The sequence below is a fragment of the Ambystoma mexicanum genome, chromosome 4p (genome assembly GCF_040938575.1).
Source record: "Ambystoma mexicanum isolate Mex_15411 chromosome 4p, UKY_AmexF1_1, whole genome shotgun sequence".
Classification (NCBI taxonomy): domain Eukaryota; kingdom Metazoa; phylum Chordata; class Amphibia; order Caudata; family Ambystomatidae; genus Ambystoma; species Ambystoma mexicanum.
The window spans coordinates 1140766873-1140779016 of record NC_090927.1 but is presented as its reverse complement, the minus strand read 5'-3'; the positions used below and the strand labels follow the sequence as shown (position 1 = coordinate 1140779016).

The 12144-nt window shown below is 49.1% G+C and overlaps 1 protein-coding gene across 8 annotated transcripts in view; it reads left to right on the top strand.

The window, feature by feature from the left end:
- UTRN (utrophin) overlaps positions 1 to 11468 on the top strand; it is a 2010688-nt gene extending 1999220 nt beyond the window's left edge. For all 8 annotated transcript variants that reach the window (XM_069606729.1, XM_069606726.1, XM_069606725.1 and 5 more), the window contains 2 exons: positions 7983 to 8005; positions 8544 to 11468. In XM_069606729.1, the coding sequence (XP_069462830.1) occupies positions 7983 to 8005; positions 8544 to 8552 (32 nt within the window). In that variant the 3' untranslated portion in view covers positions 8553 to 11468. The remainder of the gene's footprint in view (positions 1 to 7982; positions 8006 to 8543) is intronic.
- The last annotated feature ends 676 nt before the right edge of the window (positions 11469 to 12144 follow it).

Below are 12144 nucleotides of genomic sequence, written 5' to 3'. Positions count from 1 at the left end.
CAACCAGGTCTGCCTTCAGCCATTTGTTTAATAAGCACTATGCAGGTCCTTCATAGAAGGCCTGTTTAAAACAAGTGTGGCAAAGCCAATAGCTTTGGGTTGTGTTTATTTTTGTTGCCCTTTGCCAAGCGCTGCTGTTAGATGCGCAGGTACTCGCACCATTTTGCCACTGCTACCATCAATGGCCAGTTAATACCACAATGACAGTGCCTTGCAAGTGCCTTTCTCATTCCTACACAAAAGCCGAAACTGTTGCCATTGCCAATGCTTGTTTATTACGGCGCAAACCCTACAAAAACCCTACAAAAAAAGTACTATTTGTGTCCCTGATTTGCCAGGCACTAAATGGAAAAAACGTACTCTGCAAGAATGTCTAGGTAAACCTTCAGCAAAAAATGCAAATGCCTTCTTTTATGAACAGCCATTTTGTATGCTTGCCTTTTTCCTAATGAGGCATGCAAAGTTCAGCATGGAACCTGCGCCGTAAACGTTAGCAGAGGCTGCAATGCCTTCGAAATTGGCATTTGCAGCTCAGTCACTCATCATTATGCAGCTCTGTCGGTGCTCTACACCATCAACACCTAAGTGCCAAATAGCAGGTACCTGAATGTGCGATGTCCATATATTTATGTCTTAAATTAAATGTACAGATAGCTGTCTATCCCCCGTTCATTCCTATTCATGGCCGGTTTGGTAGCGAAGATGCATGTCGTCTGGCTAAAATCACAGTATGTAAGCCCTCGCCAATATCCCACATCCCCCAACCAACCTGTTAATTTTTGGGATACTATTTGCACATGGCATTTACCAGGGTTTAGATGCCTGTTCCTTATTATTGTAAATGCGCCCAGACTCTGATTTTGGGGCACTTTTTTCAGAGATGCACTGAATTTTGAACTACAGATAATGTATTTTTTTTTTTTAAGTGTACATTATTTTATTTTGAATGAATGCAGAAATAATAATAGTTGCAAGAATGTAAAAACATGGCTTGAATGTATCTTCACCTACTGGCATTCTGAGTTTCAACCTCGGGCTGCCAATGGTTATCCCTGGGCATTTCGGACTTCCACTTGTGTAACCGTCACCTCTTGTCTTGAGTCGCAATCAGGGCCGGCCCTAGAACTTGAGGCCCGAGCGAAAAGTGTGGGGGGGCCACTCTTATTTTCTCATGTAGTGACGTCATAGGAAGGGACACACAATGCATGCACGTTGTAAAAATGCACTGGTGCCAGAATTATAACCATCTGTCAAAGCTAAAGTGATATGAGGCAGTGGCCCATGGTGTGCACCGCTACCGAAAAATTCAGCCCTATCTACAGCTATGCCCCCGCTCCAGAAGTTAGGCAGTTTAAGTTAAAGCAGTTATGACGGTCGTGGGCCCGCGTCTGAAGGTGCCCGCGGAGTCCTCCATCTGCCGAATATGGGCTAAGCCAGGGCAGATGGAATCAGCTCGCCATGTCCTCACTCAGTGTGCTAAATTGGGGCACCTTTATATGTGTATGTTGGGCAAATTGGTCCACTCTTGCGAAACAATCAAAACAGATTCCTTCTGGGATTACTTCTTAAATTCGCATTCCGGCTCACTACAGCTTGCCCTATTCAAAGTCTGGCAGAAGGTTAAAACTCATCTGCCGGACGGATGAAATTGAGATGCCAACATCTGAAGGTATATGCTTTTGCCCTTTGTTTTTCTCTTTGTTTAACTTTCCTTCTTCCCGCTATCTTTCTTCTTCTTCTTTTATCGTTTATTGTTTGTGACCCCATTATTTTTCCTTTATCTCTTCTGTATTTGTAATTAATTGAATTGTATTACATGTATCACAATTATTATTATGAATTGAACTATCTGACGAATTATATATATTCTAAGTTCTTTTATGTGTTTTATATACTGTGTAAAGTCCAAATGTTGGATTGCAACACAATATAATTATTATTCTCCAGCATGGGGTCTGGCATGGATTCACATGCTCATGAATATTCCCCGTCGTCAGGCTGGAAATCCTCGGTAAAGAAAAAAATCAGTATCAGTTTCGTTTCTGATCTGTCTTTCTTAGTAGTAACCAATCACTGGCCTTTGGGTCATACTGCCCCGAGCCAATGACTGCCCTCTCCCTAAGCTCCGCCCCTGGCAGTCATCCTCAGATTTTTACCGCACGCTAAAGTGTTGGGAGTCCTCGTGCTATAGCTCTCAAGCTTTTACTGCATTTTGTGCTTTTTTCAAAGAGATTTATCTAATTTTTCGGTTTAATCAAGCCTCAAGCTCCACCGTTTCTACTTCCGATCAACGGGGTCCCGTTTCGGATATATCTGCGCCCCTCAAGGGTGAGGTTTTCGTCGAGTTACGCTTCTTGGAGGATTCCAGAAGTTTCTGAGGCCTACCTCGTAGACGAGAAGAACATTGCCCAGGAGAAGGGAAGCTCGACTCCCGGCAAACTGTTCAGGATCTGACCTGGATGCAACCTACAAAATGTGTTCAAGGAGAACGAGCATTCGAAATGCCTTTACTGCCTCCACGAGGACAAAACACACGTGGAGAAGGACTGTGCGTTTTGCATTAACATGTCGGATCGGACGATGAGTGATCGCCGGACCCGTCTCTCCAACTGGCTGGAAGGCAAGAGCCCAGCAGGTAAGAAGAAGAAGAAGAAGTCCGAGAGGTCTTCTAAGTCCTGTGAGGGCGCCCCAGCGATGGGGGCCCAACAGAAGGCAAAGCACTGCGAGTCCGCGGGCACCGGGAGCGCCGTATGGTCTGGCTCCTCGGCTGCCAGGCAGGGCGCACCTTCACCGACGCCATCAACCGCGAGCCAACTCTCTGGCTCAGGGAAGAGGAAATCCGAGAACCTGGCTAAGCTTCTGGAGATCGATCTCGGAGGAACCGGCTTAGGGGGAGCGAGACGGTGGCCCTCCCCCTAAGGTGAAGGCCTCAAGCGCACCCAAGGTGGTGAAGGCCTTGATTCACCCGGCTAAGGCCTCTATCGAGGGAGTCGCTGCGGCCCTGGCGAAGCCTGTGGAGGCTATCCCAGTGGAGGCGACCTTGGGGCCCAGAGTTTCCCTGCCTCCGCGGAGGGAATCCTCTTTTAAGCCCATCAAGAAGACCCCCAGGAAGACCCGGGTGGAAAAAGAGGGGGGGGCGGTGGCTGTTACGGACACGGACACAACCTCCGAGGAGGAACTGACCGAGAATTTGGAAGAGGCCCAGCCGCACGGGAGGAATCCCAAGAAGGGGGATGATGAGAGCCAGGGTGACAACGACGACGAGGTTCCCCTGGAGGAACAACCGTCGCTCCCGGCACGCCCGTCCCGAGCCTCAGGACAACTCGGCGGCCATTTTGACGGCAATCCAAGCCTTATGCACGGAGATAAGGAGGAGACTGCCCCTACTCCCGACGGACGACCCAGCTGAACCGGGTCCATCTGGAAGCCCTCCGAACAAGAGGAGAATTCATCCAGTGCCCCTTCAGCCCTCACGGCCTTCTCAGCCTTTGTCGCCTTCCCCGATCCCGAGGGACGACATGGGAACGGACGCGGCCACGACGGGGACGGATGACGACGGCGGTGACGACGGGACTGGTCTCCGATTCCGCAGTCGTCCCCGCCCGATGAGATTGGCTGCTTCCACGCCATGATTGCAAGGGCATCCGAGCTTTTTCAACTCTGCCCTGAGGAGAAGAAGGTGGAAGGCTTCCTCTACCAACGGCGCAAGGCCAAACGGAAGACGGTCCTCGCGGTGCCGTTGCTGGATGACGTCTGGGAGGAGGGACTTGCCCTCCTCAAGAACCCATCCACGACACCTGCCAAGAGTGACTGGTACGAGAAGAAGTACCGGGTCCCAGACACCGCCCTGTAGTGCCTTAGGGCACAGCCGACCTCGGATTCGGTCGTCTCAACTGCGGCCAAGAAGAAAGCGGGGGGGCCATCGGCTTCATCTTCAACTTCCCCACCGGACGACAAGGAAAAGAAGTTGGACGCCGTGGGACGACGAGTCATCTCGTCGGCGACGACGACTAAGGCGGCCAATGCCCTAGCAATCGTGGCCCGCTGCGACACGGAATTGTGGTACAAGATCGCCCCCCTGTTGGACTTCCTCCCGTACGACAAGAGGGCAGAGGCCCTGGCGATCCTACAGGAGGGTGAGGTGGCGTCGGACCACGCCATAACTGTGGCCACGGACATTGCCGACACCGGTTTCCGCCAGTTGGGCAACAGCGTTTGCCTTCGACGGCGGGGGTGACTCAAGGCGACGGATTTCCGCCAGGACGTGCAAGCCAAGGTTTTGGACATGCCCTTCGACGGGAAAGACTGTGGATGAGTCGCTGCAGGCCATCAAGACCGACACGGAGACGGCTCGGGCTTTGGGAGTTCTGCAGCAACGGCGGCCGCCCTTTCGGAACTCCAGAGGCAAGCAAGGTGCCTCCAAAGGATTCAGCGGCGGCTCCTCGACCTACCGTCAAGCGGCCCGCTCCTCGTCGCAAGAAGCCTACAGGGGATGAGTGGATCTCGCCGTCGTCACCAGGGAGGCCAGGGCGGCAAGGCCGCTTCCAAGCAAGACTGAACCGCCTGTCGCGTCGGGCCCCCACCGAAGCACCCCGGTGGGAGGCCGGCTGACGAGGTTCGTCAGCGTGTGGAAGTCCATCTCCACCGACCGTTGGATGCTGGATGCCCTGGCCCACGGGCACACTCTGGAATTTCTAAAGAAGTGCCCCCAAATTCCTCCCGTGGCCAGGAAGGAAAACCACGTCCCTCAACTACTGTTAGCGGTAAGGGCGATGCTCAAGAAAGGAGCCATCGAGCTCGTCCCAAAGAGGCTCCGGGGCTCCGGAGTATACTCAAGGTACTTCCTCGTCAGAAAGAAGACAGGAGGTTGGCGTCCCATCCTGGACTTGCGTTGGCTAAACAAATGCATCAAGGCACAGAAGTTCCGGATGGTCACCCTCCAGCATGTGCTGGGCCAGCTGGAGGAAGGCAACTTCCTATCGTCGTTGGATTTGGAGGATGCGTACTCCCACATCCCCATCCTAAAAGGACACCCTAAGTTTCTCAGGTTCGTAATCCAAGGGTGGCACTACCAGTTCAAGGCCCTCCCATTTGGATTGAAGTCGGCACCCAGGGTGTTCACCAGGTGCCTAGCACCAGTGGCGGCGCGGCTGCGCCTGCAGGGGATCCTCGTCTACCCCTACCTGGACGACTGGCTCATCCGAGCAGGGACAAGGGAACTCGCCGTAGAACACACAGCAAAGACCATCCGGCTGCTCACAGACCTGGGATTCTTCATCAACTTCCCCAAATCCCACCTGGTTCCGTTGCAGGTTGCGCTGTTTCTGGGAGCCAAACTCGATACAGTGGCGCGATTGGACTCGCCGTCGGAGGAAAGAACGCAGGCCATCCTGGGCAAGATATAGCGTCTGCTGGCCACGGATGTGGCCAGAGTGAGGTCCATCAAGTCCCTTCTCGGGATGATGTCCTCTTGCATCGATCTGGTGCGCCTGTGCAGGCTTCGGATGTGCCCTCTGCAGGAGTTCTTCGACGCCCGTTGGATGCAAGCGTCGAAGACTTGGGCACATACTTTCAGACCCCAGCATACCAGGCGACGGTGACGAAGGATGCCTCCCTGGAGGGGTGGGGAGCGCACACCGGAGAGCTTCACGCGAGAGGCCTGTGGCTCCCAGAGGAGAGGCTGCTCCACATCAATATACTGGAGCTCCGAGCGGTGTTCTGGGCCCTCAAGTCATTCCTCCCGTCCCTCAAGGGCAAGGTGGTGAGGGGCTTCACCGACAACACCACCACAGTGTTCTACATCCGGAAACAGGGAGGAACCAGATCCCCAGCCCTGTCCAAGGAAGCCCAGGATCTGTGGCACTGGGCGTTGCCCAGGGGATGTTTCTGGTGCCTTTTCATCTAGCAGGGATAAAAAACACCATCGCCGACTCACTCAGCAGGGAGCTGCGGTCGTGCCACGAGTGGGAACTACGCCAGGATCAAGTGGATCAACTCTTCTGGCTATGGGGCAAATCGACCTGTTCGCGACGGCGACGAACTCTGATCCTCGTTGCACCAAGGTGGCCAAGACAGATCTGGTTCCCGGACCTTCTGGACTTGTCAGCGTCCCCACCAGTCAAACTGTCGACGGATGCAGATCTTCTCTCCAGAGAAGGAGGCGCTATTCTTCATCACAATGCGGTGTCGCTGAACTTGCAGGCCTGGCTCCTGCAGCGCTAGAGTTTGGAGGGTACGATATCCTGGCCGAATGCAGAGAGGTTCTTGCAAAGGCCAGGGTGTCCTCAACTCTCAAGTGCTACGGACACAAGTGGAAGAGGTTCCCTGTCTGGTGCCTTGCAACAGAAGATTAACCCTCTACGGATTACTGCCCCTCGAGTGCTACCGTACTTGCTGTCGCTGGCCAAAGCTGGACTAGCTCATGCTTCCATTAAGATACATCTGGCAGCAATTTCCCGATACACCAGAACTGCAGGATGGTCATCCCTGTGGTCTCATCGCCTGGTGAAGGAGTTTATGAAAGGACTGTTCCGATCGTTCCCGTCGGTGAAGGATCCAGCCCCGGCGTGGGAGCTCAACGTGGTGCTGACCAGGCTCACGGGCCCACCATTTGAGCCTTTGCATTCGGCTCCGTTGAAGTTCCTGTCGTGGAAGACAGCGTTCCTTGAGGCCATCACCTCTGCACGACTCGTGGGAGAGATTCAGGCCCTATCCTGCAAGCCTCCATACTTGACTTTTCACGAGACGAGGGTGGTGCTGAGAACGCACCCCTCCTTCATGCCCAAGGTGCCGTCAGACTTCCATCTCAACGAGCCCTTGGTGTTGCCAGTATTTTTCCCGTCGCCTTTGTCGCCGGCCGAGTGGACTTTGCACTCGCTGGATGTAGCTAGAGCGCTGAAGTTCTACGTGGACCGAACGAAGAGTTTTCGGAACACATCACAGCTGTTTGTGAACTTTGGACCTGTTAACCAAGGGAAGGCTCTCTCGAAGGCTTCCATTTCCAGATGGCTCTCCGGCTGCGTCATGCACTGTCATCGGTTGTCAAACCGATCGTTGCCCGGCCGTCCGAGAGCCCATTCGACCAGAGCGATCGCTGCTACCACGGCGTTCTTGTCTGGTGTGCCCCTGCTGGACATCTGCAGGGCTGCTACGTGGAGGTCGACGCACACCTTCACGTCTACTGCGTCGACCGGGATTCCAGGGAGGAGTCCACAGTCGGCCAGGCAGTGCTGCGCAACCTGTTCGCTTAAGGTGAGCCTGGTGAGGAGGTAAGAGATGCTTGATGTTTAGTTTTATGTAATGCTTAATGTTGAGCCTTGCCACCTCCCGTGGTTGTGCATGTTTGTACTGCTATGTATTCTTATATTCATGAGCATGTGAATCCATGCCAGACCCCATGCTGGAGAAGGAACAAGTTACTTACCTGTAACTATTGTTCTCCAGCATGGGTCTGGCATGGATTCACATGCGAACCCTCCCTTCTTCCCCTCTGCGGCTGTTCACTTGGTCATGCTGCCACTTCACGTGCTACCAAATCTGAGGATGGCTGCCAGGGGCGGGGCTTAGGGAGAGGGCAGTCATTGGCTGGGGGCAGTATGACCCAGAGACCAGTGATTGGTTACTACTAAGAAAGACAGATCAGAAACAAACCTGATACTGATTTTTTTCTTTACCGAGGATTCCCAGCCTGACGACGGGGAATATTCATGAGCATGTGAAATCATGCCAGACCCATGCTGGAGAACAACTGTTACAGGTAAGTAACTTGTTCCTTAATTTAATACAATGCCATGGGTGTTGAGTGGATTTAAAACTGTTTACCCCTTGATGTTTAGTACCAGCGATGAAATCACATATAACCTTTTTATTTTTTGTCTGTTTTCCTTAATACTGCAAGCTGTCCCGATTTCTGTTTTGTAAGAAAGTTATGAGTTTCCTTCTTGCCCGGATTAAAAATGCTTATTTTTCTTTTGCATTTGCAGCAAGTCGTACTGGAAGACAGCAGGTATGATACATTGTATGATCTTGTTAATAACAGCTTAATTTTCGGTTATCATGCTTGCTTTGTGAGCTCCAACAAAGATGTATCATTTGGATGCCTTGTGAATGGAATTATTGCTGAAGAGCAAGCATTTGTTATGTATTCGCAATATCAGTCTTCACAAATCTGGTCTCCCAACATGTCCCACCAAAAATTGGCCTGGCCTAGCGCCATCATTATTAAGATCATGTAGTATATACATTGACAGATGTCTGGAATGTTGATTAAGCATCCAGTACTCATAACCACAGATGATTATGTAGACTTTCCTCACAAACCGTCGCTTACCAGCACAGTGCTCATGAAGCGGTGTTCATGAAGCAGTCTAGATAGACATAGGCTTCTTTAACGATCCCTAGGCAGACAGGCGTAAATTGGATCGCAGCAAGCAACTTTGGAATCTAGGCTGTCAAAGCCCCTGATCTGCGGCTCGTGCGCATCAGCATTAAGGTTTCAGCCGGATGCGGAATCCTCTGACATTTCTGTTCTCTAATTGCTGCAGGCTATCTGAAGGATTCGCGGAGAAGACAGCCTGCGCTTCCTGGCAGACATGACTCTCTTTTTGTACAAATGCCAATCCAGTCCCGTTCGATTGGAAAGTTTGATGGGAACTTTTGACGTACTGCTGAACCCAATTGTCTTCTACCGAAGGAGCACAGCACTGACTGCCCAAAGAGGAGGATCTTGTGTTTTATATATACTGTGCATTATTGTTTTATTTCCCTTTCTATGCAAATGTAAATTAATGGACAGTGGAGTATTTGGCTATGGTTATACATGTGTCATTGATTTGTATAAATATATACATTATCGGGTGAGGGGGGCTTTATATGCATTGTTTTTGATAGTAGTGAAGGAAATTTTGCCTTAAAAAAAAGTGTTCCGCTAAATGTTACATTTATACATTCCTTTGCGCTCTTTTACACTGAAAAAAGATCCCCATTGATGTTCAGGAGCATTAGCCACCGGTACCCGTTATTTATACTCGTCTTCACCATTTGTCCGAAAAGAGCTTCAAATGACACCACGCGTTAGCAAAGCAAATTGGAACACAGCTGCTTCAGACATCCTCTCCGACAGCAAGCAGACAGACACTGATGATGAACTTTGTTTCAACTGTATTGTTTTCCATTGCGATTTATCATTTGTGACCTGATTGACTCTTGACCTCTCAGCACAGAAAAGGGGAAACATGTTGTTTCACTCATCAACAATTTTATGGGGGCGATTTTTAGTTTCTGTTAAAGTAGGAACACCTGCAGATGTTATTTAAGCTGAATTGTAAACCGAGTTGTTGTTGTTTTTCTGTTGCAAACACTACATGTCATTGCTATTCATCACTGTTAATTCTAAGCCTGTAGGAAACATTAGCCAATCCTAACATGCGGGGTAGGGATCTTTCCCAGCCCAGTTGTGTTTTAGCATTGTTTATATTCAGTTGCCCTGCATTATAAGAGTCTTGTTTTTATTACTTTGAGCACCCTAGCAGCCATGAAGTGAGGTTAAATATGTTCTCACCCAGCAGAGAGCCTCTTTCCCTTTCAACCCTTTTCATGGACCTTAGTTCTGCGTCGCACTACACCTATTCTTTTATTAAGTGACTTTGAAAGACGTCCTTCTCTGGAATTGGGAGCACATGGAACACATTTTAATGTTTTATTCTAGAGTGCATGGGACTGTCTTAAAATCTGAACTGGAATCTGCCAATATGTAGACCAACCAATTTCCACAGATGGGAGTCGGACTTCGGGAGCTTGGAGATCCTTGGAACTGCTGCCGAAAGATGGTGCTTTTTTCACTTGTTTGGATAAGCCATGAGGCTGCACAGCGCATGACGTGTCTGAGAGGAATTGTCATCGTCTCTGTGGTCTGCTTGAGAATAAGACTCATGAAACGTATGGCATGGCTTCGAAGACCACCTATTGCACATTGACCTCCATATTAGTTAGTCCTCTTTCTCCACCTTTGATTGAAAACTATCCCTGGGCCAAAATGTCGCTAATAATAGCCTCAGAATAAGGAAAAGGCACGGTTTTAAGAGTTCATTTATCTCCAACGTTATTACTGAACTGATCAATCTTTAAAAATAGCTTTTCAAGCAGTCACTCCACTTTCCAGGCCCCTCGCAAACGCGTGCTGTTGCTGGCCCATCGTGATCGGTGGCGGGGCATCGGTCATACCCATGTATGCCAGATCTGTTGGGCAACCTCTTTCAAGATGTGTGTGGCAATCACATTTCAAAAAGGAGAAAGTTCATGTTTATTAGGCTGTGAAACCCTGGACCTTGGGGTATATCTTAGTGTGCCTGCAACATGACATTTAGAGAGAGGGCAACTGTGTTGCTGTTCCAATGTACCCATTATCCTTATGAGCACTTGTAGGCAAAATCTTAAATAAGGGTTTCATGAGGAATGTGACCTTCCTTTTGCTGACAGTAAAGCAATTGGGTAATCCATTATATAGATGGAAACTATCGCAGGGAATCTATTGTACTAGCTTCCTTAGCCAGGGAGGGTCATTCGCCTCATCTGTTATTCACCATATTGCCTCATTATTAAGGTCAGTGATTTGAAATGAGTGTATTTAGGGAAACAGGGAAGCCCGATACTATTGGGCGTGCTTGGTCTTTATGCACTTCCGGGTTAGGCATGTGTTACATTTTAAACTATTTCACCTTCCAGGAAGTAGCTCAGCGCATGCTAAGAGTGTGCCTCAGACATGGGGCTAGTCTACAGTTTGCGGTTTCAGATTTCAGCTGTGACGACTCAGCCCATTATCTTTTAAAAGCCTACAAATGAAGTATAATTACATGTTCTAATAGTAACCTCTGTTTCATTACACAGTGCTCTTAAAAAGTAATTTAATTGTTTAATTTTAATAGAGAATTGTGGTGAGGAAACGCCTGAATTTTATCTTTCATTCTGCCCTCCTAAAACAACCTAATGCATATGGTAGCAAGAAGAAGGCCCCAGCCTCCCGTGTCTACCTCAGGCCCATCCCCATCCATATCATGAAACCTCACAATGCTCTATCTGGAGGTCCCACGCCAGATCACCCGCTGCCCCACATGTCCTCTTGCTGAAGAGTGGTCACCCAGAAATGACCTCACACTAGGCTGTGCGGTTTTCGATTGTTTGCTGTGCTCGTTTCTTTCTTGCTCAATTAAAAAGTCTTCGTGACACCTTCGCCACACCAGTCTTTGTGTGCAAACGATGCCTTCTAGGCTGCCATCACATACCAGCTATGTTAAAGTATGACGTCGTTATTACCTTCCTCCATGTTGGAAAATTAAAAGGAGTATATCACAGTAACATTTGGAGACACTGCATAGTCCTCCTGGGATGTATGGCAAAGGCTGTCACGCTACTTGCAGATATTCTTACATACTGCGTGTTTCTTTCTGAATAAATGTAATTTTTAACACACACAGCTTGGGTATTTTGTCTATTTCACTTACTATTTACTCAAAAGGGCATATGAGGCTTTCAAAATATATCTGTCTCCTCTTGCACTGTCGCGCACCTTTTCCCCAGTTGGAATCACTGTTTTTAATGATCTGGGCCATTTCTGTATTTACAGGATTAACACAGAACATGTGTATGTATTTTCAGGCAAAAATGCAAATTAGTTTTATGGGGATATTCCTTTCTACACAGCTCAAGAAAAACCTCATATGTTAATCGTGGGACATGTGTTTTTATCGCAAAGCATGGTTTCACATTCCCGCGAACTGCGACATGAAGGCTAGCAACATTAATTTCTTTTCACCAGGATCAAAAAAAGGAACTGGATGTTTTTTTTTAAATACTTTTTTAAGCATTGTCAAACGTGCTGACTTGATTTGTAACAGAACAAAAAACCTTTTCTTTGCCCAACCCCTCAAGTTGAGCCAGTGGAAACCATCTTGATTCTCTTGACATTTGTGAAAGGAGCCTGTAGTAGGCCACGCTACAGAGAAACTGTTTACAGGGGCCCTTAAAAATGCTCTGGGTCCACAGGGTTGATGGTATTTATGTGACAGAAATCTGTGGATTGTCAGCCCAATTCTCCAGGGGTGCAGGTGCCATGTTGCACAGTATCATCACTTTCCCTAGTGAAAATAC